We start from the raw sequence: 26,841 nt of genomic DNA, 5'->3' as shown, positions 1-26,841 counted from the left end.
TAGGGCTTCCTACTTTTAAATAGCTTTTTCCTTAATTGCACTGTGGTAAGAGAATGTGTCTTTCGTGATAGTAGCCATGGAAACTTGATTTCTTATCTAGTAAACGTTTAATCATCATGGGTTTCCACATACTTGAAAAGCTTGCATGATCTTTTTGGGGGCACTGCCTTACCACCTCTAATAAATGATTGAATGGCTGCGTCTTCGCCTTTCCCCATTCTTGAATCAACACTGATACTTTCCCAATACTTTGTATCCGTTGACACCAAGACTCTATCTTCATCCGGCAATTTCTTCCCTAGCTGGTCTTCTGATCCGAGTTTTGGCTCTGAACTCAAGACAAGAAAGCAGAGGACAGAGTTACCCTCAGCACCTTCTAGAACACTACCATTTTGTCTGAGACCCACCACCCTCTGCTGGCATGACCATTCTTTCAAAATGAGATCTTTACCCTCTGCACAGCTCTGCCAGACTGAGCCCCCAAATATTCCAGCATCAGATATGTCCCTGCCACTAACCAAGGCATGATGGCCGTTTACCCAGGACAAAGTCTCCTTTGAGTCTGTCCCAACTGCACTTCAGCCTTTGTTTCCTTAGTCTGAGATAAATATTTATGGCCTGCCAGTAAATGCCATGACTCAAAGTCCAGTCCCCATATTCTCAACACACACTCCTGTGTCTACATTAGAGAGACTAAGAGAAGAACAGCAGGGTTTGCCATCAGCTCATCATAGGCTCTTTCTCAATCCTGCACCTGCGACCACTGGCCTGACCCCCCATCTCTGACCCATCCACCCATGCCTGCCGTCATCTGTTTCCACAGCGTGAGATCAGCCTCAGGACCCACCCATGGTCGTGGTGCTCATGCTGGCTCTCGCGCTCCTCCAGCTGGCGTCAGGTAAGCCTGATAGGTTCAGGTAAGTCCGGACGGGCTCTCTCCATTCTCTTCGTATTGAACAACTGTTTTCATTACTTAGCTACAACCATTTCAGCACGATGACGCGGGAGCATCTTTGTTTTATGGATTCTCCTAGTTTCTGCTAACCCAGGCCTGGCAGTTACCAGTACCGGGCTGTGGGAGACATGGCAGCAGGAAGAGCTCCGGGTTGTGGGAGCTACGATGGGGGAGGGACGCACCCGGAATGCTGAGTTGCGTGTATCAACTGTTTGTCCCACACAGAGTGTGGGGGTTAAGAAAGGAGGTTTCTGCCCTGAGTGCCTGGGTGGCGTGAGATACAGCTTAGCACTTTGAGGAAAAGACAAGAGCCCAGCTGTGGACGTGTGATCAGTGACCGGAGGACAGGGAAGATGTCCAGTCCCTCTGCTGGAATGTGGCCTATCTGAGACTGAGGTCCACTCTTTATTAACATTCAGTACAAAACCTGGTGGTCAGGAGGTTGAGTAACTGAATAAAATGCTAGAGGAAGCTGGACCGGAGCAGGGACCCGGGCAGGCAGTAGCCACAGAGAAGCTCAGACGACCGTGTTCACCTCCTGTGTTTGAAGACTCCATTTACTGCCTGTGAACCCGTGTCTTCCTGCTAAACAGCACTGAGAAAAGAGAAGTAACAGCCGAATCCACGCGTGCTGCTCAGAGAGGGCCTCTCAGGGGAGGTTCAGGACCTCGTGCAGATGACTCAGAGGCAGAAATGCTTCGTTTTCGAACACTCCCATTTCCTCTGCTCCTGAGTTTGTGGTTCATAGCTTTTTAATGTGTCAGTGTGCTTGCCATGACAAGGACCTAGGGTTGCACTTCTGGCAGGGCTGCCCCGAGGACAGCGTGACCCTGGGTACACAGAACTCGTGGCCGAGCTCCAGGGGTGTAGTACACGTTTCCCTGTCGTGCTACAGGGAAGGACAACTAGAGAGGAAGGAGGTGCTGTAGGCAGGACAGGTGTCAGTAGGGAGGGCTGCCCGAGGGAGGGCTGCCCAAGAAATAGACTCAGAGAAAGGCCTCTGCTGGCACAATGGCAGCCCCGCTGACTTAGGCTGAGTTCCCAAACTTTTTGGAACAGAGACCTGTTTCACAGACGACCACTGTTCCGTGGACCCGGTGGGGATTGTGGTTTGAGAGTGCACATTCCCTTGCATGCACAGTTCACAGTAGGGGTCACATTCCTATGAGGACCTGAATCTGGAGTTCAGGCAGTAACAGGGAGCAAGGAGGATCCACTGTGAACACAGATGAAGCTTTGCTCTTGCCACTCACCTCCTGCTGTGTGGCTGTTCTGGGGTTGGGGACCCTGCTCTAAGCAGATCTAGAGAGAAGTCTTGTATATGAGTGGTTTGTTTAGGAAGTGATGCTGGGAATCAAAAGTGGGGAGGGGGTGAAGCTTGACAGTGGAAATCTAAATGAAAATATGCTAACAAGCAGCTCGCAGTGGAGAGGGCAGTGGAACTCAGTCACACTGAGGACTTTCTGGGGAACTTTCTGGAGAATCATGTAGACAGAGGCTCACGCTCCTTTCGTCCGGATCTAGGAAAGGTTGGGCTCATCCCCTGCCTCCAACCCTCCCTGGCTAAAATGTGCTCCAGGGTCGTTAACATGTCAGGGACAGAGTGCAGCGTTCCCTGAGGCCGGCCAGCACGGGAAGGTTCTGGGTTTGCACCTAGAGACCTCCCTGAGTGCACCAGGCCACTTGCCATGATCTGGAGCTGACAGGTCGGAGTGGACTGTGGCGTCAAGACCCTCTCAGGGATGCCCTTTCTCTCTCTGTCTCTCTTAATCATGGAAGAAGTAAGTAACTAAACTTAAAAAAAAAAAACAAAAAACCTGCAAACTCTCCTTACCACATCATAGTGTGTCTTTTAGGTCTGGGCAGAATAAGCAGGTATGAAAATAAGGAGACACAAAAAACATTTAGTCTATAGTCAGATAATACGTGCTCCTGTACTGTGTTCACAAAATGTTTACAAAACACGATCATGTGTTTCAAGAAAACAAATAACCTCCCAAATGGACATTTATGCAATATCCACTTGCCTTGGGTCATTGAAAAAGGAGAGATCTTGACTTTTTCTAGGAAAGAAGATATAAAGGGCTGTTGTGGGTCCTCAGTGAAGGAATGGGCAGGGAGAGAGAAGATTCGCGTTTTTGAGAGAAGATTCGCGTTGGGAATAGCGTCTCGCTCACTTGATCTCTCTGAGATACGGTCTCCTCATCTTGAAAACAGAAATATTAGTCAGACATGTCTCCAGGACTGTCTGAGCACCGAGCAGGTTAACTAAAGTGGATTTGTTCTCTCAAGTGCAAGGAGACACACAGTGACACCCACTTGGTTCATTAGGGAGATTGTGACAATGTTCTGCCCCCTCGCTCAGTTACTGGTTGTGTTCTTTCCACAGGTCAGTGGCACGTGATTGGGCCAGAGAATACTGTCCAAGTCTTGGTGGGAGAGGATGCAGTGTTCCCCTGTGCCCTCTCTCCTGAGACCAATGCAGAGGCCATGGAAGTGCGGTTCTTCAGGGAGCGGTTCTCTGCCGTGGTTCACCTCTACCAGGGTGGGAAGGACCTGGAGCACATGCAGCTGCCAGCCTATCGGGGGAGGAGCGAGTTGGTGAAGGACTTCAAGGATGGGCGTGTGACACTGGTGCTAAAGAAAGTCACCACCGCGGACGCCGGCCTCTATGGCTGCTCGTTCAGCTCCCAGACCTATGAGCAGGAGGCCCTCTGGGAGCTGCAGGTGTCAGGTCAGTGGCTAACTTCAGAGGACTCCTGACTGAGCTGTTCCATAGAACCATCTTGAACTTTAAAAACAACCCCATTAATGAGGGGAGTTTAAGATCTTAGACTGTTACTTAGAAGATGGAATACCACACCACCAATTTGTTACACCTTGGCATGTAGCGCTATCCTCATCATTTCATCAGTTATTTTTTTAGTTGTTTTGTCATCTCTTATTTCTATTTATCTCCCTTTTGTGTTCCTGGTAGAGTATTCCCTTAAGTATTTCCTGAAAAGCTAGTCTAATGTTGATAAATTCTTTTAGTTTTTGTTTATCTAGGAATCGTTTTAGTTTTTCCCATTTGAAGGATAATCTCTCTGGGTATAGTATTCTTGGCTAAAATTGTCTTTATTTCAGGGTTTTAAATATGTATTTCCATTCTTTCCTTGCCTGCATTGTTTCAGTTGAAAGGTCTGATGTTAATCTAATGGGGTGACCACTTCTCAACTCTTGCCATTTTTAGAATACTGTCTAGTCTTTGATGATCACCAATTTGGCTATGATGTGCCTTGGAGGGAATCGTCTTATGTTGATCTGTTTGGTGTTCTTTGTGTTACGTGGATCTGGATGTCTGTATGTTTCTCTAGATTTGGGAAGTTTTCAGATTTTTCATAAAAGAGAGTTCCTATGCCTTTACCCATTTCTTCACCTTTGGGAATGCCCATTTTACAGATATTCAGCCTCTTAACAATGTCTAGAATTTTCTGTGTGTTGTCATTTGTTTTAATGGTTATTTTCCCATTCTTTTTGGTTGCTTGGACTAAATTAGAGCCTTTTCTTTAAAGCTGGTGAGTCTTCCTTCTGCATAGTGTAATTATAGACAATAATTGTCTTTTGCTACTAATACTTTCAAGGGAGGTTTTGATTTCCTGTATTGTATTCTTCATTCTCAGAAATTCTGTTTGATTCTTTTTTAGGGTGTCTATCCCTCTCTCCCTCTTTTTCTTTTAGGGAGTTTTTTTGGTGGTTTTTTTTTTTTTTTCAATAGAGCACATGGACTCACCAGAGAGACAGAGAGAGAAACAAAGAGAGAAACGCACACACACCCAGCATGAGTTTTAAGTCACCAGGTCTGGGACTTGAACCATAGTCGACTATGTGGGATTCAACAATGTAATCAGTATGCCATCTGCTGGTCCCACTTGGCATGATTTTTTTTAGAGAGATTTTCCCTATAGGGTGGATGTGTCTGCTGGAGTGGCAGAGGGAGACAGAGTTAGAAAGTGAGAAATCAGCTCCCTCCTCAAGAGGAATGGCCATGCCACAATCCCTTCTTCATTCTCTTCTTGGGATCTTGGGAATGCAAGCACACACAAACTTCAGTAGACCACATGGGAGTCCAGTGACGTAACCATTACGTCATTTTCTTCTCCCCCCCCCGACATGATTTGTAAACCATTGGGTCCAGGACTCAAATGGTAGGTGGCCATGTGGGAGTCAGCGACATAACTACTACACCATCTGATAGCCCACCAGCATCCAGTGTCTTAACCACAACACCACCTATTGGCCCGATAATTCTTTTTTTAAAAAAATGTAGATGCTTATTGCTCTAAATTTCTCTCTCAGAACTGCTTTTTCTAAATCCCATAAGTTCAGATATGCTGTGTGTCCTCTATGTTTATCTCTACATACTTGTTTGATTCCCTGTGGAGTTTTATTTTTACACATTGGTTAGTTATACAGGAGCATGTTCTACTGTATCCTTCTGTTATTCATTTCTAATTTTATACTGTGGTTATAAGAGATACTCTATGTAATTTCTGGTTAGTTATACAGGAGCATGTTCTACTGTATCCTTCTGTTATTCATTTCTAATTTTATACTGTGGTTAGAAGAGATACTCTATGTAATTTCTTTTTAAAAATAATTATTTATTTGTTATTATTATGGTTATTATTATTTGACCAGAGAGAGAGAGAGAGAAAGAGAAAATGAGAAAGTAAGGAGTCTCAGGTCTAGGACTTGAACCATGGTCAACCATGTGGGAGTCCAGCACCTTAACCACGGTGCCATCTGCCAGCCCCATTCTATGTGATTCCAATTTTAAATCTGTTAAGACTTGTTTTGTGGTCTATACGACCCATCTTGGAAAGGATGTTTATTTCATCACTATTGGGTAGATTTCCTGTATATGTCCTTTAGGTTGTGGTCCAAAGTGCAGTTCAAATCCAATGTTCTCTTACTAGTTTTCTGTTCGGATGATGTATACATTATTGAAAGTGAATTATTGGCATCTCCTACTATCATTGTCTTATTTATTTATTTATTTATGCTATAGATCCTGTGCATGCACCAGAAAGAGACAGAGAGAGAGAGGGGGGAAGTGAACAATCAACCCTGGCAGGGATAGCCACACTGCAATCCCTTCTCCAGTCTCCTCTTGAGATTTTGAGCACACACACATGCCCAGTGTGATTTCAAGCCTCTGGGTCTAGGACTTGAACCATGCAGAGAGCCATGTGAGATCAGCTGCTTCTTTTAGTGATGAATACATGTCCAGAATATTTTCTTTATTGAATATGTTTTATGATTTACTATAGCCATACTAATTTTATCTAATTAAAAATTATTTTGATGTGTTTATTGCTCTTAATGTTTCTTTTAGTTTCTATTTATTTTATTTTATTTTTAATTGACAAATAATGTACATATGTGGGGCACAATAATTACTCTCTGTTTATATTTTTTCAATAATTATTTATTTAATTAGTTTATTATTATTCTTCATTTTGACCAGAGAGAGAGAAAGCAAGCTGCCAGGTCCTGGACCCAAACCACAGTCGGCAATGTGGGAATCCAGCGCCTTAACCACCATGCCACCTGCCAACCTCTGTATTGTATCTCCTATGTGTCTCTTTCATTGTTTTTCATTTTTTTCTTTTTTATTATGCAAGAGAATGCATGCACACACATGAAAGAGAGAAGGAAAGAGAAAGAAAACATTCCCACGAAGGCTCGATCATAACACAATTCCTTTTCCTTCAGTTCTCCACCCATCAGGATCCTGGGCATGCACGCATGCACCCGGCACATAAGCCTCTGAGACTGAGACTCAAAACCTGATCAGCTCTGTGGCATCTGACTTCATCGGCACAGCGCTTAGCCATGTGCTACGGGGCCTGCTGTATGTCTCACATGTGCATAGCCATCTTAGAGTTATAACTCTACTGTAAACTATTGACAACTAAACGTTATTGCATACCAAAAAATCAACAGTTTTTACTCCTCACCTGTCATGTTTTTGATGTCATAGTTGACATATTTTTATACTGTGTATTCATTAATAAGTTAATACAGCTACATTTATATTCAGTACTTTTGTCTTTTAGTCAGATTCAAAAAATAATTGCCCAGACCAATGTCTTAGAATATTTCTCTTATTAAAAAACAAAAACAAAACTAAAAGGGAACCAGCAGTTAGCATAATGGCTATGTCGCTGGACTCCCACATAGTTGACCGCTGTTCAAGTCCCAGACCTGGTGGCTTAAACTCACACCGGGTGCGTGTGCATGAGAGGCCAAGATCCCAAGAGGAGAATGGAGGAGAAGGGATTGTGGCGTGGCCATCCCCCGGGGGGTGATTTCTCACTTTCTGTCTCTCTGTCTCTGTCTCTCTGGCAAGCACATGTGCCCTATAGCAAAAACCTCTCCAAAAAAATAATTAATTAAAATAATACTTTTCTTCCAATATATGAACATGTATATATTTCTATTTATTTGTCTTCTTCATTTTATATTACCAATGTTTTATACTTTTTATTATACAGATCTTTCACCTCTTTAGTTAAATTTATTACTAAATTTTTTTTGGTGGCTATAGTGAACAGGATTATTTTCTTGATTTCTTTTTTGTACAGTTCTTTATTAATGTCTAGGAATCTGACAATTTTTGTATGTTTATTTTGTATCCTGAAGCTTTATTGAGTTTATTTACTAATTCTAACAGTTTTTGAAGGAATCTTCAGAGTTTTCTTTTTTTTTTTTTTTTTTTTTTTTTGAGAGATTTTCACTGTAGGGCGCGTGCGCTCGCCAGACAGACAGAGAGAGACATAGAGACAGAAAGCGAGAAAGCACCCCTCAGGGGGGATGGTCACGCCGCAATCCCTTCTCCTCCATTCTCCTCTCGGGATCTTGGGCACGCACGCACACGCGCCCGGCGTGAGTTTTAAGCCACTGGGTCCGGGACACGAACCGCGGTTGACTATGTGGGAGTCCAGCGACATAGCCATTACGCTAACTGCTGGTTCCCCAGAGTTTTCTTTACAAAAGATTGTTTTGTCTGCAAGCAAAAACAGTTTGACTTCTTCCTTTCTGATGTGAATCCTTTTTATTTGTTTTTCTTGATTAATTGCTCTTTTAAGGTGTTCCAGTACTAGGCTGAGATATATATTTAGGACTCCTAAAGTTGGGATATATATGGGGCCGGCAGGTGGTGTGGTGGTTAAGGGCAGTGGACTCCCACATGGCTGACTGCAGTTCAAGTCTGGACCTGGCAGGTTGCTTTCTGGGCCTGGCGACTTGCTTTCTCTCTCTCTCCCTCATTCCCTCTCTGGTCAAATTGAAATAAACAAATGAATAAATAAATAAATAAAGTTAAATAAAATAATTGTTTTTAAAAAAAGAAATATAAAGAAAAATTACGTACCATGCCTTCCAAAGCTGATTAGATAAGAGGACAAAATTAGTAAGAATATAGAATATTTGAATTACAAATTAATAATACTGATCTAGTAGACATTTTTACTGGTTGTTTCCCTGTGTTTTTTTGTATTGAGTTGTCAGAAAAGTCATGATGTATTTTTGCAGCAGATGGTGCTAGTTCATTTTTGAAAGTACTAGAATCATTCGCAACTATGTTACTGTCATATCGTTTGACAACTGACAGGTCTAGCTTCACCCTTTAAAAAAAATGAGTCATTGGGACCAGCAGTTAGCGTAATGGCTGTGTCGCTGGACTCCCATGTAGTCAACCACGGTTTGAGCCTTGGACCCGGTGACTTAAACTCACGCCTGGCACGTGTGCGTGCATGCCCAAGATCCCAAGAGGAGAATGGAGGAGAAGGGATTGTGGTGTGGCCATCCCCCGTGGGGGGGTGATTTCTCACTTTCTGTCTCTCTGTCTCTCTGTCTGTCGAGCGCCCGCACCCTACAGCAAAAACCTCTCCAAAATAAATAAATAAATAAATATAAATAAAAATAAATAATTAAATGAGTCATTCAGTTGAGTTTTGAAGATTTTGCAAGTTGAAGATGGAAGACTAAACCGTGCACTTTCATATTTTATTGTTTTACTTCTGTAAAGGGAAGAACTTGAGTCAAACTTGTGAAAAGTTATGTAGTTTACGGTGACAATGCTCTCCAGGAACATCAGTGCCAACCGTGGGTCATGAAATTCTATGCGGTGACTGATCTCAGTGACTCTACTTGCTCAGGGGGCCCCACCAAGGTTGATGATGACAAAATAAAGACATTGATAGAGTTAAACCCACATATACACAACACGAGAGATTGCAGGAAGGTTGAAGGCCCACCATTCAAAGGCTCACGACTACTTGAAGGAGCTGGGAGTCGTAAGCAAGCTCGTTGTTTGGGCTCCTCACGAACTCAGAGAGGGTCATGTAGACGTATAAATGTCTACCATTTGCTCATTAAATGTGAGGGAGGTGATCTTTATTTTTTTTTTTTTTCGGAGAGGTTTTGCTATAGGGCACATGCGCTTGCCAGAAAGACAGAGAGAGACAGAGACAGAAAGCAAGAAATTACCCCCAGGGGGGATGGCCACACCGCAATCCCTTCTCCATTCTCCTCTCGGGATCTTGGGCACACACGCACACACGCCCGGCGTGAATTTAAGCCATTGGGACCAGGACTCCAAACATGGCTGACTACATGGGAGTCCAGCAATGTAGCCATTATGCCATCTGCTGGTCCCAATTGATCCTTTTATGAAGCAACTGATAACTGGTGATGAGAAGTGGATTGTTTATGACAATGTGGTGTGCAAATGGTCTTGGTTCCAGTTTAATGATTCACAGATGGCGTAATGGTTATGTTGTTGGACTCCCATGTAGTCAACTGCAGTTCAAGTCCCAGACTCAATGGCTTGAAACTTAGACTAGACACATGTGCATCAGTGCCCAGCCCAAAATCCTGAGAGGAGAATGGAGGAGAAGAGATTGTGCCATGGCCATCACCCTGTGGGGTGATTTCTTGCTTTCTGTCTCTCTGTCTCTCCAGAGAGTGCACGCACTGCATAGCAAAAATCTCTCTCCTTGTGGTTAACATTCAGTTCAGATGAGGCTGTAAATCAGCACCTTGTTCAGTTTTTCACCAATCAAGAGTTCCTTCTACGAATGAGAAATTAGGAGGCTCACTGAGAGATGATAAAAGGTTATTGAACAAAATAGATGATCTATCATTGATTGACATTTGTTCTTTATATAAATAAATGGCATTTGAGAAATATAGAACAAATATGTCATGACTTTTCTGACAACCTAATTTTAAAGTTCACTGAGCTTTAAAACAATCATTTAAATCTTCAATTTGGGGGACCAATTTCTAGACGTTATTGTATTCTTTGGTGGTGTCATGTTTTTCTGATTCTTACTCATCCCCGAACCTTGCGAAGGTGCTGACCATCTGCAGCAGCAGCCACCTCTTCCAGACTGCACCAGGTCTAGAGGTACAAGGCCCCAAGTGCGTGGGGGTGCAGCTCTAGTTCTGGGGCAGGGCTGTTGTTTTCTCTTGGCTCAGGCAGCTGCTGTCCGCAGCAGCAAGTGTGTGGTCCTCAATAGCAAGAGTTGTGGGCCACAGTCGCTGTGAATGTGTGGAGTCTTGGGCAGGGCATCTATGTCCAACAAGTGGCCAGGGCAAACAGCCATGGGGGGCATAGTTGGTGGTGGGCTCGTGCTCAGCTGTGAGGGCAAACTGTGGGCACACGTATGGCAGCAGGTTCCTAGTACAGACGCACGTGTGTTAGAGGTGAGGACTGACTGCAGGCTCCTGTGTGGTAATAGAGGTTGGCAACTCGCATGTGCACACTTGGAGATGTCATCAATGTGACAGTGACGCGGTCAGGCCAGCTCGGTGTGATGTGAGCCAAATTTAATTGGAGAAGAGGGGTCCACCCTGCCTCTGCAGAGTGACCACATGGTGTATCTCTTGTCCACCCCTTTATTCCTAGCCTGGATATGCCATAGTATTTGCTGTGGATTCTTACGGATTCTTCTCAATGTGTCTGCCAAGCTGTGCCTTAACTTTTAAGGTAATCATTGAAACATTAAAGCTTATGCTTGCCATTTTATTTGGTTTTTGCTTTTTCTCTCTGTTTCTTTGTCTGTTTCTCTTTCCTGGATCTCCTGTGAGATACTAGAACATTTTCAGAGTTCCTTATTTACTTATTTGGAGTGTTTTTAGTATATAATTGTGTCCAGTTTTCTTAGCAGCTGCTTGGGCCTTTCAGTTACACAGTAATGTATCACAGCTTACTGGCCTTGACGTCTTAAACGTCCACGTAAGCCCTTTCCACTCTCTACTCTCGAATAACATTTTCTTGATAATTGTAATGTGCATGCATTGTAACTATCACATCAGATGGGGTTATAATTTTTGTTTTAATCCTCAAGTATGATTTAAAAACTTCGTGGGGACTTTCCATTGTATTTACCTTTATTTTTGCTGTTTCCATGATTTCTTATTTCCTATGACCCTTATCACTTCCTTTCTTTTCGAGAAAAATCTTTAAAAATTATTCTTAAAGGTTAGGTTGGGAGCATCAGATTCTCTTAGTTTTCCTTCAGTTGAGAATATTCTGATTTGCTAAATAAAAACTGCAATTGACTTTATTTTTCTTTTAATACTTGAAAAACATTGTGCTATTTTTTTCCTGTCCTTCAAGGTTTCTGATGAGAAATCCGGTGTCATTCAAATTTATGTTTCTTTACATGTAATGCATGGTTTCTTTCTGGTTGCTTTCAAGATTTATTTAGCTTTTAACGATTGAATTGTAATATTTCCAAGTGAGAGTTTAGTTGGGTCTTTCGCATTCAGTGATTACTCAGTTTCTTGAATGTGTAGTTCTATGCTTTTACTGAATTTAAGAATTCCTCAGCTCCACTGTTTCATCCTCCCCTTCTGAAACTGATGATATGAATGTTGGGTCATTTTGTTTTTCTCCGATAGGTCCTTGAGGCTGTATTCTAGATTTTTGCCATAGGACGCATGCTGTCCCCAAGACGGTGAGAGGGAAAGTGAGAAATCACCCCCTGGCGGATGGCTACGCCACAATCTTTTTACTCCATTCTCCTCTCAGGATTTTGGGCATGCATGTACACCCTCCAACTTGATATTTAAGCCACCAAATCTGGGACTCAGACTGCAGTCAGCCATGTGAGAGTCCAGTGCCTTAACCACCACACCACCTGCTAACCCTTGAGGGTATATTTTTAAAATGTGTTTTGTCCTTGTTCAGTTTCAGTGAATTCTATTGTTCCATACTTAGGTTCACCTATTTTATCCTGTCATCTCCACTTATTGACATCATTCAAAACTTTTTATTACAGTTCTCACATTTTAAGCTATGTGATACTCAAATGTTTTTATATAACTTCTTTTTTTTTTTTTTTCTTTTTCTTTTTTTTTTTCTTTGGAGAGGTTTTCACTGTAGGGCGCGTGTGCTCGCCAGACAGAGAGAGACATAGAGACAGAAAGCGAGAAATCACCCCTCAGGGGGGATGGTCACGCCGCAATCCCTTCTCCTCCATTCTCCTCTCGGGATCTTGGGCACGCACGCACACGCGCCCGGCGTGAGTTTTAAGTCACCGGGTCTGGGATGCGAATCGCGGTCGACTACGTGGGAGTCCAGTGACATAGCCATTACGCTAACTGCTGGTTCCCTATAACTTCTTTTTGTAAGATTTTCTGTATATTCATTTGTTTTAAGAAAAATGCATTTATTAAAGCATTTTTGTGATAGCTATTTAAAAACTTTTTGTCAGACAATTCCAACATTGATTCATCTTGGTTTTGGCATCAGTTAATTGTATTCAACCAAGAGATAGATATTTTCTTGGTTCTTAATGTGATGAGTAATTTTTATTGAAATATGGAAATTTTATGGGGTCGGCAGGTGGCTTGGTGGTTAAGGTGCGTCCCAGACCTAGCGGCTTGTTTTCTCACTTTCCCTTTCTCTCTGTCTCTGGTCAAATTTAAAAGTAATAATAAATAAAATAAAATAGATAATTTTTTTAATGAAAAAGAAATATGGGTATTTTAGCTATTAGGAGACTCTTTAAACCCTTTTAAACCTATTTAAACCTTTTATTTAATCAGGTAGATCCTCTGTTTAGGTTTAGCACTTGGGTCCAAATCTACTTTTACCAGTTTTGATTACAAAGACAATTTTAAAATTTATTTTAAAATAATTATTTTATGTATTGAATTTTATTAATCATCATCATTTGTTTTTTAATTTGACCAGAGAGAGACAGAGAGAAGGAAAGTGAAAAGGCAAGCTGCCAGGTCTGGAGCTCAGACAATGACCAACCACGTGGGAGTCCAGAACCTCAACCACCATGCCACCTGCTGGCCAAGACCGGTTAATCCTCCAGTCATCGCTGGGGCACTTTGGTCCACTTAATTTACTTGCTAATCCTGGAGCCCTTCTGACTACTTCTAGTGCTGCCTGTGGGGATACTCCTCCGGTCAGATGCCCAAGTGTCTCCCAGTGACTGAGGAGAGACTACGGCCCACAGGAACAGACAGTGCTTGCCCTGCTCCTTGTCAGTGGAACTCCTGCTCAGTCCTTTTCCTGGCCCACTGTGTCCACCTGGAGCTGCCAGTAACCTGGAGAAGGAGTGAGACTGCCCGGACCAACTCCATCTCAGTTCGAGGTAGATGTAGGTGCTCGGCTGCTGTGCTGCTCCTCGGCCCTCGGTCCCTCCTCACGCCACCTTTGTCCCCTCACGGCTGCCTTTTGTTATTTCTAGGGTTTATGTTTTTACTTGGATAGGTGAGCAGAGGAAGATGAGTCTACACTGTCTTATTTGGAGTTCCTTCCTCAGAACTTATACCGTTCATGGGACCAGCAGGTGGCAAGGTGGTTAAGGTGCTGGACACTCCCACATGGGTGTCTACGGTTTGAGTCCTAGACCTGGTGACTTGCTTTCTCTCTCACTCCCCCCTCTCTCTCTCTCTCTCTCTGTGTGTGTGTGTGTGTGTGTGTGTGTGTGTGTATCTGGTCAAATTAAAAAATAAAAGGAATGAATGAATAAAAGTAAATAAATATTTTTTTTTTTAAAAAGAACTTACTCATTTATTCACTATACAGACATTATAAATCTCCATATGCTGGCTGAGATCTGGGGGATAGCATAGAATAGCACATGGAGGGTAATCTCTACCTGGAGTGGGGAGACAGTTAATAACAAATGACCATCAAGTAGACGCTACCTCTAAGGAATGTTTACCTTGGTCTCCAAGTTGTAAGCTGAAGTTAGGCTATAACTTCCTGGGACTCCAGCTAGTTCTATTTAACCAAACTCCCAAATCACTCTCTTCTCTCATAGCTTTTCTCTTCTCCTGCCATTCTCTTCTCTTACTTGAGTTTCATCAGTGGTCATCTGGACACTCTTAGCCCCCACTCCCCGCTGCTGCATGGAAGCTTTTTAAGATAAAGATCAAGTCACCTCTCCCACTGGCTGGAAACCAGCCAACAGCCCCACAGCTCTGAAGGCACATCCCCAGTCCCCAGCCAGTGCACCCACTCCATGGTCTGTTCCTTTTCTCCTTGTACTTTACAGTCCAGAAACACCGACTGTGACTAGGTCCTTGAAAGCACTGTGGCATGTCTGGTTTCCACATTATGGTATCTACTCGTCCCACTGTCTGGAATGCACCCCCTGTTCCTCTGACACAGCCACATACGAATGTCACGTCAGGAAGCTGTGACTTCCCCGACACTCAGTCTAGCAATCAAATGCATTCCTTTACGGCTGTCTTTTCTGCTTAGTCATCGGGTTTTTATAAGAAGCTCTGTCATACTTGTTTCATCATATCTAATGACTGGGAACTTCAAAAAGTTCACGAAAGAATGGAATTAAAGTATGAGTTTATGGGAACCAGCAGTTGGCGTAATGGCTATGTCGCTGGACTCCCACGTAGTCGACTGCGGTTTGTGTCCCGGACCCGGTGGCTTAAAACTCACGCCGGGCGTGTGTGCGTGCGTGCCCAAGATCCCGAGAGGAGAATGGAGGAGAAGGGATTGCGGCGTGACCATCCCCCCTGAGGGGTGATTTCTCGCTTTCTGTCTCTATGTCTCTGTCTGTCTGGCGAGTGCACGTGCCCTACAGTGAAAATCTCTCCAAAAAAAAGGAACGTAGGAGTTTATTTGGGTGCAATTAAAAAAAATCTCCCATAAACTTTTTGAAGATCAATAGTCTAGCAGTTGCTAAATGCACGTTGAAAAGCTTTGTGCAGTAGCAGTATTGTAGCCAATGAGATTTATCCAGGGAACAATTACTATGAATTGAATAAATGGAGACTGTGAAAACTTAGAAAAGTATAGTAAGTTTGGGTGTGTGAGACAAAGAATAAGAGAGGGATGAGACTGTTATGTTAGTGGGTTTGATGAACCTGGCCGAGGACAACAGTGACCTTGGGTAGAATCCTTGTTTTCATCCCTGCTCTGTTTTCTCCCCCAGAGATGGGCTCAACGCCTCTCATTTCTCTCATGGGGTTTGTCGACGGGGGCATCCAGCTGCTCTGCCAGTCCTCGGGTTGGTTATCTCAGCCCATAGTGCGGTGGGAAAATTCACAAGGACACGACTTACCCGCACACTCCAAGATGAACGAAGACATGCACGGGCTGGTTGATGTGGAGACGTCCGTTATCATCCAGGAAGGCTCCGGGAGCGTGTCCTGTTCCATCCAGCTCACCCAGCAGAGCCCGGCCGTCAGGTCCAGAGTGCTGGTAGGAGGTGAGAAGGGAGGAGGAGCGTGAGGGACGGTGAATTCTTGTGTGACACTTCAGAAGAAAGGAGCCCCTGTGTTAGAACTGTTTAGTATTTTAATGATTAGTTTTGAAAGTTAAAGTCAAATGAGGTATAAAAAGGAAAATCATAAACATTTGATTAACTGGAAACAGACTTTATTACAATTTCCAGGAGCAGAAGTAAGTGTTTCTTTCACCTCCAAACAATATATAGAAAACTTAATAAAACTAACTTTAGGGTCAAGAAAAAAATAAATTGTTGGGGACCAGCAGTTAGTATAATGGCTATATCGCTGGACTCCCATGTAGTCAACTGCGGTTCAAGTCCTGGACCCGGCGGCTTAAACTCATGCCGGGCGCGTGTGCGTGGGTGCCCAAGATCCCGAGAGGAGAATGGAGGAGAAGGGATTGCGGCGTGGCCATTCCCTCTGGGGGGGTGATTTCTCGCTTTCTCTTTGTCTTTCTCTGTCTTTCTGGCAAGCACGTGCACCCTGTAACAAAGACCTCTCCACCCCCCCAAAATGTAGACAGTAGCAGAATAATTAACTAAAATATGCCAATGATTGTAATCAATGTAAAAAATTTAATTTGCCAGTTAAAAGACAAAAAATGTCAGACTGGATTAAAATAAACCAACCATTGCATTTCTGAGAGAAAAATATGAAATATATGAGTTACTTATTAACATTTAAAAAGTGAGAAAAATACCAGACCCATGTGTTTTCAACGTTTATTAATTTATTTAGTCTGAGAGAGTCACAGCCAGTCTGGGTCTCAGGCACACACGTGTACCCAAATGCTCAGAACCTCGGACCTTTCCCATGTGTGTCTGCTTGTGTTACCACCGTACTATCCCCTGGCCCTGGTACCAGACAAATGTCAACCAAAGGGGTACCATAACAGATATATTGGTGTCAAGAAAAGAAATATTATTTTAAGAAAAAACATACTAGTTATCCCATAAATATAAAAAGCTCATTTACCAGAGAAACATAAAAATCTTTACTATATATGCACCTTATAATATAGCTTTGACACATAGAAACAAATATCCACAGAAATGTAAGGAAAAATCATCATACTGTGTGTTTTAAAGTGATTCAATAAGATTAAAATTAGTAAGGGTATAGAATATTTGAATTACACATGAACAAACCTGAATTGGTAGTCATTTTTCAAAGGCCACATTTCCAGAAATTTACAAACTTTCACCAAGCACAGGTATATGAAACAGTTTTCAAAAAAATTTTAGGACATGATATCATTGCAACAATGCTGTCTAATGGCAATATGAATTAAAACAGAGCCACATTGAGCTTACTCTGGAATGAAAAGTTCAGTTCATATTGGAATATATATAAGTGCAATAGTGACTAGAAGAATTAAAGGTGAAAAAGTTAAATTTCTTGACAGATGCAAATAAGATAAAAAAAATGGCAACATTCATTCATTATTTAAAACTCTTTTGGACTGACCCCATAACTTAGTGGTTAAGAGAGCCTGATCCCAAGCCAGCAGGTAGGTGGTTAAGGCACTGGACTCCCACTTAGCTGACTATGATTTGAGTCCCAGACCTGGTGGCTTGAAAATCACACCAGGAGTATATTAGTGCATTCCCAAAATAATATGGCCATCCCGTGGGGGGAGATTTCTCACTTTCCTTCTCACTGCCTCTGTCTCTCTGGTGAGTGTGCTTACCCTATAAAAACCTGAAAAAAAAAAGAGGAGAGAGAGAGAGAGCACACCACATCCCACATGGTTAATCACTTGGTTTGAGTCTTGGACCTGGAAGCTTAAGAAGCATGCTGGGTGTGTGACCATGTGTGTTAAACAATCTCAACAGGGTGGAAAAATGGGAAGGAATTGTTGTATGACCACATCTCATTAGGGGAGTGCTTTCTTCCTTCTCTCTCTCTCTGTTTCCCTAGCTCTCTCTGACAAGCACATGCATACTCTGGCAAATAAAAACAAAAAGATGGGACCAGTAGATGACATAATGGTTATGTCGCTGGACTCCCATGCTGTCAACCAGGGTTCTAGTCCTGGACCCAGCAGCTTAGAACTCACATGAGGCATGTGTATGTGCCCAAAATCTCAAGAAGAGAGTGGAGAAAAAGGAAGTGTGCCGCGGCCATCCCCTTGGGGCTGATTTCTCGCTTTGTATCTCTCTGTCTCTGTCTTTGTGGTGAGTGCACACACCCTATAGCAAAAATCTCTCAAATAAATAAAAATAAGTAAATAAATAGAAATAAAACTTCCGAATCTGGAAATAGAAGAAAATTTGTGAATCTAGAAATAGAAAGGACTCTCTTTGAAAGCAATAAGAAAGTATCTCAAAATACAGCAAACATCACACAAAGCAGTATGTTAAGTAAAATTTAAAATACTTGCAAAAAATATTATACATATTGATTTATCATGTCAAATCAGGAACTTAATGAAGATGATAGCATTAAGCATTTTTCCAGCAATGTATTGGCGTACTAATCATTGTAATTAAGGAAGACTATGACAAAGGAGTTATAACTTTTAGAAAAGAAAAAAACAGATTTGCCATTGTTCACTGGTTATATGACGATATAAACTGAAAATTAACAATTTTATACTGTTAAGTTTTTTCAGTCCACAAAAGAATTCATCATGTCCATGTGATATAAGACTAATAAACAAAATTGCATTTCTATACACGAGCAATGAAAAAGCAAACATACCATATATGATAGCAAATAAAATGTTAAATAGTTCAGTAAAATATGTTCAAGTGCTTATTGAGGGCCAGCAAATGGTATAGAAGCTACAACCCTGGATTCCATATGGCCAACCATGGCTCAAGTCCTGAACTCTGTGGATTGAAAATCACTTTGGGCGTGTGTGTGTGTCCGTGTGTGTGTATGTGTGTGTGTGCTCAATATCCCAAAATGAGAATATACAGGAAGGGATTACGGCATGGCCATCCCTCCTGGGGGTGATTTCTTACTCTCTCTCTTACTGTCTCTGTTCCTCTCTCTCTCTCTCTCTCTTTGGTGAGTGCACATGCCATAAAGTAAAAACCTTAGGAAAAAATGCTTATTGAAAAAAATTATAAAACTTTAATAAAGGAGTGATTTCAGGGAAAAAAGAGAAATGAAGATTTTCTACTGATAATTCAGCCTCCAGCCCCCAAAGTTCAAGTGGTAGGGAGCCCCTCTAGCCTTCTCTCTGTCTCTGTCTCTCTCTGCCTCTCTCTCTGTTTTCTCATTTTTTTGGTAATTTTTCCTTTTAAAAATTTTTTAAGGTTAAGTATTCTCTTGGCTTTCAGTTCCTCCTTTATCTTGCTAATAATCCCCTTTCCCCCTTCCCTCTAGGAGAGGCAATGGGTAGGCCCTCAGAAGGAGACTCCATCATTGCTCCTGAGAACTAGTGATTTTTAGTTTTTGCTTTTTTAAAAAAAAATAAAAGCTAAATTGTTTTGGTTGTTTTTTCTTTTTCTCCTTCTTTTTCTCTCTCTTTCTTTTTTTTTTCTATTTCTTCTCTGTTTCCTTCTCTTTTCCTTTTATCTCATCAGTCTGCTCCTCAACCTCCATTCTCTGTATTTCTAGATGGATCTAAGGGAACCATAGCCGAACATCCAAATACTACTAGGGTTAACATAGTCCTCAATACCCACTGAATCTGCTGCATGAAGGGATAAAATCATATGGCAAAGAGATTCCAGATCACCTCCTTCTGCACGCTCCTGAATGCTCAGATTGAACTCTAAGAATTGGGAAGAAACACACTGTCCATCAGAGGACTAGAAATCACTGCAGGGCCACAAGAAATATGGGAAAGCAAGAAAATATCTCTCCTCCCAGGGAAAAGAATAACTCCTCTTCATCCACAGACAGTTCAATGGAAATCATGGAAATGTCTGATAAAGAATTTAGAATATTAATAATGGCGAAGCTAACAGAGATGGAAGAGAAGAGAGACAATAAACTGCAGAAGAGAAAGGAGAAAGGAGCTGATGGGTTCCGGGAGGTGAGGAAATTCTTGCAAGAGCTAAAAGAGGAAAGACACACTATAAAAAAGAATCAAACGGACCTGTCAGAGATAAAGGCTATAACACAGGAAGTCAAAATCTCCCTTGAAAGTGTTAAAAGCAGACTAGATCACACAGAAAAATCGAATCTCAGATATAGAAGAGAAAATCACTGGCCTAGAAAAACCACCACAAAGACTGAAAAAATTGCCCCCCAAAAATGAGCATAATATGCAAGAAATACTGGGACCAGCAGTTAGCATAATGGCTATGTCGCTGGACTCCCACGTAGTCGACCGCAGTTCGTATCCCAGACAGGGTGGCTTAAAACATGCCGGGCGTGTGGGCGTGCGTGCCCAAGATCCCGAGAGGAGAATGGAGGAGAAGGGATTGCGGTGTGACCATCCCCCTGGGGGGTGATTTCTCGCTTTCTGTCTCTCTGTCTCTCTGTCTGTCTGGCAAGCGTACACACCCTATGGCAAAAACCTCTCAAAAAAGAAAAATTCTGGATACTATCAAACATCCTAATATCTGGATAATTGGTATCCCAGAAGGTGAAGAGACTCATAAGGGCATTCATTGATCATCTATTCCATGAAATTTTGCAAGAAAACGTTCCAAACCTAGAGAGGCACTCAAAGATCCAGTCCCAAGAAATACAAAGGACCCTAAATAGAATCAACTCAAGAAGATCTTCTCCAAGATACATTATAGTCAAACTGATCAAAACCACAGAAAAAGACAAGATACTAAGATTGGCAAGAGAAAAACAGCAGGTTACCTGCAAAGGGTATCCCATCAGACTAACAGCAGACCTCTCCTCAGAAACAATGAGAGTGAGGAAAGAATGGGAAAATATATTCAAGGGAATATTAAGGGAAAAGCAATTTCAATCAAGAATACTGTACTCAGAAATATTATCCTCTACATGGGAAGAAAAGACAAGGACATTCTCAGATAAACAAAACCTGAAAGAATTTACCAGCACCAGACCAGATCTCCAAGAAGTTCTCAAGGGAGTGCTATACCAGGAAAACTAAATACAGACACACAGAAACAAGAGTTCAAAAACTAAGAAATGGCCAACTTAATCATAGGGACAAGTCTGGAGTTGAATATTTTATCCCAGAATTTAACTGGGAAGATCAAACCACAACAGAAGATAAAGTACATGAAACTGAACTGGTGAAATAGCATTCTGTGACTTTTGGCTAAACCATTGCTGATTTTCTTCTAGGCTTTGTTTTCCGGTTTTAAGGACTTTTGTCCTGTCTTCAGCTGTCAATAGGCTGATGTACCTACTATTGAACAGAATCCTAACCTGTTTCCTGTCTTTAAGTTTTAAGCAAAGTTCCTTAGCATTTCTTTGATTTATTAAAGTTAAAACTGCTTTTCTTGATTATACCAGCTAAACTTGCTATTGAAAGTAGTTAGAGGGACCAGCAGTTGGCGTAATGGCTATGTCGCTGAACTCCCATGTAGTCAACCGCGGTTCGAGTCCCGGACCCAGTGGCTTAAACTCACACCGGGCATGTGTGCGTGCCCAAGATCCCGAGAGGAGAATGGAGGAGAAGGGATTGCGGCGTGACCATCCCCCCTGGGGGGTGAATTCTCGCTTTCTATCTCTCTGCCTCTCTCTGTCTTTCTGTGTGTATGTGTATATATATATATATATATATATATATATATATAAACTAAAAATGGAAAATTATTGACCATAACATGCATGATTAAGCCACTACGCAGTGTGTTCCAGATGGGAAATCACATTTTGTATGCTGTGACGATGCTGCTCAGGGAATGAATGTAAATTAATTAATTAAGAAAAAAATGTTTCAGAAAAAAGCTCATGGAAATATGTGTAATAGGAAAACTATGTATGAATTTCAAAAAAATTTTTACCAAAATAAATTCATACTTTAAGTGTAAAAAAATCAAATAAAATAGGGACCAGCAAACGGCTATATTGCCGAACTCCCATGTAGTCAACTATGGTTCGAGTCCCGGACCTGGTGGCTTAAACTCACGCCGGGCACGTGTGCATGCATGCCCAAGATCCCGAGAGGAGAATGGAGGAGAAGGGATTGCGGTGTGACCATCCCCCCTGGGGGGTGATTTCTCGCTTTCTGTCTCTCTGTTTCTCTCTGTCTTTCTGGTGAGTGCACGCAAAAACCTCTCTAAAAGTAAATAAATAATAAATAAATAAATAAATAATACTAACAAATGGAATTAAATAAATATATAATTGTTTTAAAAAACATTTACAATGTTAATACCCTTTAAAAAAGAAATTCATCATATGCATTTGAGAGATTTTTTTAATAGTTTTTTTGAGAATTACTACTTTTATTTGCTTTTGGTAATAAAATTATGCTGATGTAAAATAAATTAGATAATTTTTCTTAAAAAAAAACTTTAATAAAGGACACCAAAGTAAACTGAAATGAAAGGAGCTATAACTCATCCTTATAAGAAGATGCATGTTTTAGAGATAGCAGCTCTCCCAGAATGGATCTACATGTTTAATACAATTTCATGAAAACACTCATTAGAATATTTTTAAAACCTGACAAATTAATTCCAGAAATTTATGTGTCACAGCAAATGCCAAAAACGAAAGGTGAGTTAAATGTAACAAAACGAAGCTGAGCAAGAAAAAGTCTCCAGATCTGGGCAGCAGTTTGGATTGAAGGTGGTTCCGCAGCCCCCAGGTGAGGAGCTGCGTTTATAACCAGAAGCCAGGAAGTGACACACGGAGATGAAGTGCGCCCCCGTCTGGACACGACTTGGCATCCTGGCATTGCTTGCTGTGATGACGGGTCAGCTGCGTGGTTAGCAGGGCTGATCTCAGCTCCGGCGCAGGCTGCCCGCGGACTTCTAGGCTGCACTCAAGCGTATGCGGAGACTGCTTGGCGCCGAACTTTGCCGTCCAAGTGCGGAGTAGTTTAGGGCAATTCAACTCAATTCAACACCCAGATGTACCCTGTGGTGGCCATAGGTGAGCCGGTCAGTGGGGCACAAGAGAGACAAATGGGCCAACAGCCAGAACCCAGGACTAGGACAAGGTCCGCGCCTGAACAGAGAGCTGATGCAGACAGGGGACAGCGGGGGTAACTGTGTCAAGTCCTTAAATAAACGAGGCCGTCTCAGGTGCTGTCTGTCTAGAAGAAAATGAAGCAGAGCCTCGACCTCATTTTATATGCAAAAAGAAAGTCAGTTTTAAAGTTACAGGAGAAATTACTGAAAACATATCCTTTTCATCCTGGGTCATGAGAGGATTCCTTAAGTGAGAGTCGAATTGCCTTTACTGTGTTTGTGTTTGATAAACATTAAGGGGTCTCTGTTTTTCAGAGACACTTTTCCAGCCCTCAACCTGGCGTCTGGCTTCTATTTTGTTGATATTACTCTGCTCTGGTGCATGTGCTGGCCTCATTGGGATGAAGCTTTCATTCTCAAAATCCCAAGGTAGGTGAGACAGGAGCGTGGGCTCACGGCTGACTCCCGGTCCGGTGGGCCCTGGATCAAGGTGTTACCGAACTCACATCAGGTTCACTCGCCCAAGCGCTATAAAACCAAGCCATAGGCACATGGTGTGATGAAGGAAAGTACAGCTTTATTGCTAAGCGCAAAGCAAGGAGAGTGGGCAGCTCATGCTGAAAAGACCCGGTCTCCCCCAGATGTTCCCCACATGCGTTTTTAAGGGCAAAATTAGGGGCAGAGGTCCCAGGCATGTGATCAGTTCGGTGATTGGTTTAAGAGGGCGTGATCAGCTTGTGGGCATTCTTGATTGGTGAGGCCTCAGATCATCAAATTCCTCTTCAGGTGTCTGGAACCATTCAGCCTGGAGTCTCTGAGCCCACTACCAGCAGTTTCCAGTCTACAAAACATCTTACACATTGAAATGAAAACCTTTCCTTTAAGTGAGAGTTTTAGAGGTCAAATGGCCCTCAGTCCTGGTCCATGTTGGTCATTATCATAACCAAAGTCTGAAGACTTACTCCTTACTCCGGGTCATTACAATGTAAATGGACTTTATATTTCAGGAACCCTAAAAAATACATTAGGGGGTTCTTGCTCTGTTTCAAAGGCTTCTCCCACTTCCTGGGACAGTTTTCACAGCTCTTGGCTCCAGGACCCCTCGCCCCTGGCCACAAAGATCGTGGTGTTCATTTTCCTCCCGTGCTGGTCTGACATGATTCCCTCAGCAAATGCCAGCGCTCCCACCCTTGTCCACACCAAGGAAGGCCCAGACTTCGGAGAGGAACGATTTTCAGAACCTGTAAGGTGGATATAAATTTCCAAGAATTACACCAAGAGGTTTATTTGGTAAATTTTTATGTTTTACTGTAGTTGAAGAGGCTTTTTACAGAGGAGCTGGAGACGAGTTAAGGCTCAGTGCATGGACGCAGTGGTGTAGACACGGAGGTCAGAGTCTGGTCCCAGGTGGCCAGTACACAGAGTGCCTGGCTGGCCAGGACGGCCGAGGAGAGGGTCGTTGCATTTCAGCATTTGAGGGTCTCTCTCTCTCTCTCTCTCTAAATACACAAATTTTTAAAAAGACAAGATAAAGTAATATTCAGCCTAAAACAGAGTTTTCACTCTGAAGAGTTAATTTTCTCCTCCTGGGGGCTGACCCTCCCTCTGAGTGTACACGCACAATCCCTTCCCCCACTCCTCACTTCTCTCTGATAATCTCAGTTCTTCCCTCCCGGGGGGCCCTAGTGTCCCATGATTCTCTTCTGTGTGAGTGGCCCTGATCTCTCCTATTCTTCTTAGAGAGCCCAGGAGCCAGGGTGGGCACGGGGGGAGTTCTGGGGAAGCCGATCCTCAGCCCCACATCCGGCACCACCTGAGCCAGGGGCCCTGGCTGTGTTTGTATCCCACGCACGCTCCTGTGTCAGTCGCTGAGTGCTCTGTTTCTGTTTCAGGGAAAATCCAGGAAAAATTGAGTAAGTGACTCGTTACAGCTCTCGGGGTCCTTTCCTGCACCGTGATTGGAGCTTTTCCCATCTGGATTTCAGACCAGACAGGAAGCACAGGCAGAGCTACAAGAGCAGCGCTTTGCCCTCCTTGTTTTTAACAAGGTTCCTGCATATCTAGAGGCTTTAGAATGGGAATCAGTGTCTGGACAGCCCCTCTCCAATTGTCGCTAAATCTTGCCTCTCGGTATATATAGAGAGGAAAAGTGGATGTAGTGAGCGCTCTGCAGGTGTGCGGCCCCAGATGGTGACGAGCCTGTGGGGTTCCCCTTAGCTTTCCCTGGCTTGATTATGTGAGCCTTTCTCCAGTGATACAGGTTAAAGGCTGCATTATATTTCAGGGGCACTCCAGGGGAAACTGGGTAAGAGCGTTATCCCCCTCTGCCATCACTCTGGGCTCTGTGTTGCCGACGCTCTGCTCTGGTGTACTAACCTCTGCTGCTCTTGGTTTCAGAATGGAGAGAAATGCACAGAGAGTCAGGTGAGAGAAGCCACTATTCCCTGTTCCCAATGATCTCTTCTATTCATAGTTCCAGTGTATGAAATCCCATAACCCGAGGCTCATGGGGTCTGCATGGGCAGAGGGTCGCCCATGGCGACCCGGAAACTGTCAGCAGGTCCTGAGCGAGGCACGTTTTGCAGAGAGGCCTCACAGCCCTCAGAGTTACGGTGGCTCCTTGACCCTGAATGGCAACCCCTCTCCCCATCTTGCCCTGTGAGCACTGACACGCCTGCCCTGTCTGCTTATTTCCAGAGTGGAGAGAGGCCCGGAAGCATGCAGGTACCAAAGCATGACTGGATGATGGTGTACAAAGCCTTTTCCATTTTGTTTTTGTGGTTTAATTAATTAATTGTTATTATCGTTACTATTATTATTTTAATTTGATCTGAGGGAGATAGAGAGAGGGAAAGTGAGAAAGCAAGCGGCCAGGTCCATGACAAACCTGCCAGGCATGGTTCAGAGCTCTGGGTGGGTGTAGAAGAGCTGTTTGGGGTGAGAGGGGGCTGCTGAATCTGTGACGCCCTGATCCGTCCAGAGTGCATCCTACCCCAGATGTAATTCTCAGGCCAGACCCCAGTGGAGGAGCATCAGCCCAGGTAGGGTCCCAGGTGAAATCCAGGAAGTGGAGGACACAGGTGCCGTGAGTTGATGATGAAAAGAAAATCCCACAAACTCAATTACTGGCTTGCACGCCACAGCAGTAGGGTTGGGATGGTACCACAAGAGGCAATGGCCTTACAGCCGCCCTCACGCATGGGCGAGAGCCCGGTCCAAACTGGTGGTGGGTCAGGATCTGGAGGATGGTGTCCAATGAACTCTGCCTCCTGGACCTCACCTGGTCCCATCCTGAGTCAGTGCAGTGGGAGAGGGTGACCTCTGAGCCCAGTTCAGAATTCCCTCCCTCCAGTAATTTATGCTCTTTCTCTGTCCCCCAACATGACTAGTGGAGGTGACGCTGGATCCAGACACGGCTCACCCCCAGTTCCACATTTCCAATCTAAGAGCTATGTGCTACAGGAATGTTCCCCAGGATGTGCCGCAGACAGAGAAGAGGTTTACCAGGAAGTGTGTGGTGGCGACTCAGGCCTTCCAGACCGGGAAACATTACTGGGAGGTGGACGTGGGCTGCAATGAGTACTGGTACTTAGGAGTGTGCTGGGACGACGTGGACAGGAGGGGCAAGTATGTGACTTTGTCTCCCAGCAACGGATACTGGGTCCTTGGACTGCGGGCAGACCAAAATTATTTTACAATCAATCCCAGTATCATCAACCTCTCTCCCAAAACGCCCCCCAGACGAGTGGGGATCTTCCTGGACTATGAGGGCGGGGCCATCTCCTTCTTCAATGTAAACGATGAGTCCCTCATTTACACCCTGACACATCCGTTTCACGGACTTCTGAGGCCCTACCTTGAGCATCAGACCTATGAGGGGGAAAATCCACATCCTATATCCATTTGTCCAGTGTCCCTGAGATGAGAAGGAAATTATTCAGTTTCCAGAGGCCAGCAGGTGACATGGGGGTTAAGGTGCTGGGTTCCCACATGTCATTTGTGGTTCAAGTCCTGGACCTGGTGGCTTGCTTCTTTCTCTGTCTCTCTCTGGTCAAATTAAATAATAATAAAAATAAATTAAATAAT

The 26,841-nt window shown here is 43.3% G+C and overlaps 1 protein-coding gene across 3 annotated transcripts; it reads left to right on the top strand.

Moving 5' to 3' along the window:
* Nucleotides 1-654: 654 nt before the first annotated feature.
* On the top strand, nt 655-26,763 carry LOC102479965 (butyrophilin-like protein 3). 3 transcript variants are annotated; one of them, XM_006147489.3, is made up of 8 exons: nt 655-898; nt 3,345-3,689; nt 15,430-15,705; nt 23,071-23,184; nt 24,648-24,668; nt 25,153-25,179; nt 25,453-25,479; nt 26,145-26,763. In XM_006147489.3, exons 1-8 carry the CDS (start codon nt 850-852, stop codon nt 26,678-26,680), a joined length of 1,395 nt encoding a protein of 464 aa, XP_006147551.1. In that variant the 5' UTR covers nt 655-849; the 3' UTR covers nt 26,681-26,763. The 3 variants fall into 3 exon arrangements, with proteins under 3 accessions (XP_006147551.1, XP_014442942.1, XP_014442944.1); XM_014587458.2 differs by lacking the exon at nt 655-898 and adding an exon at nt 10,914-10,994 and having other exon boundaries at nt 3,602-3,689; XM_014587456.2 differs by lacking the exon at nt 24,648-24,668.
* The last annotated feature ends 78 nt before the right edge of the window (nt 26,764-26,841 follow it).

The sequence above is a fragment of the Tupaia chinensis genome, unplaced genomic scaffold, assembly GCF_000334495.1.
Source record: "Tupaia chinensis unplaced genomic scaffold, TupChi_1.0 Scaffold000214_1, whole genome shotgun sequence".
NCBI lineage: Eukaryota > Metazoa > Chordata > Mammalia > Scandentia > Tupaiidae > Tupaia > Tupaia belangeri.
This window is presented reverse-complemented; position numbering and strand designations above follow the sequence as displayed.

Coding starts and splice junctions, on each gene's coding strand:
- LOC102479965 (XM_006147489.3), top strand. CDS start 850: ATGGTCGTGGTGCTCATGCTGGCTCTCGCGCTCCTCCAGCTGGCGTCA. Junction 899..3,344: donor GCTCCTCCAGCTGGCGTCAG/GTAAGCCTGATA, acceptor TTCTTTCCACAG/GTCAGTGGCACGTGATTGGG. Junction 25,480..26,144: donor AGAGGCCCGGAAGCATGCAG/GTACCAAAGCAT, acceptor CAACATGACTAG/TGGAGGTGACGCTGGATCCA.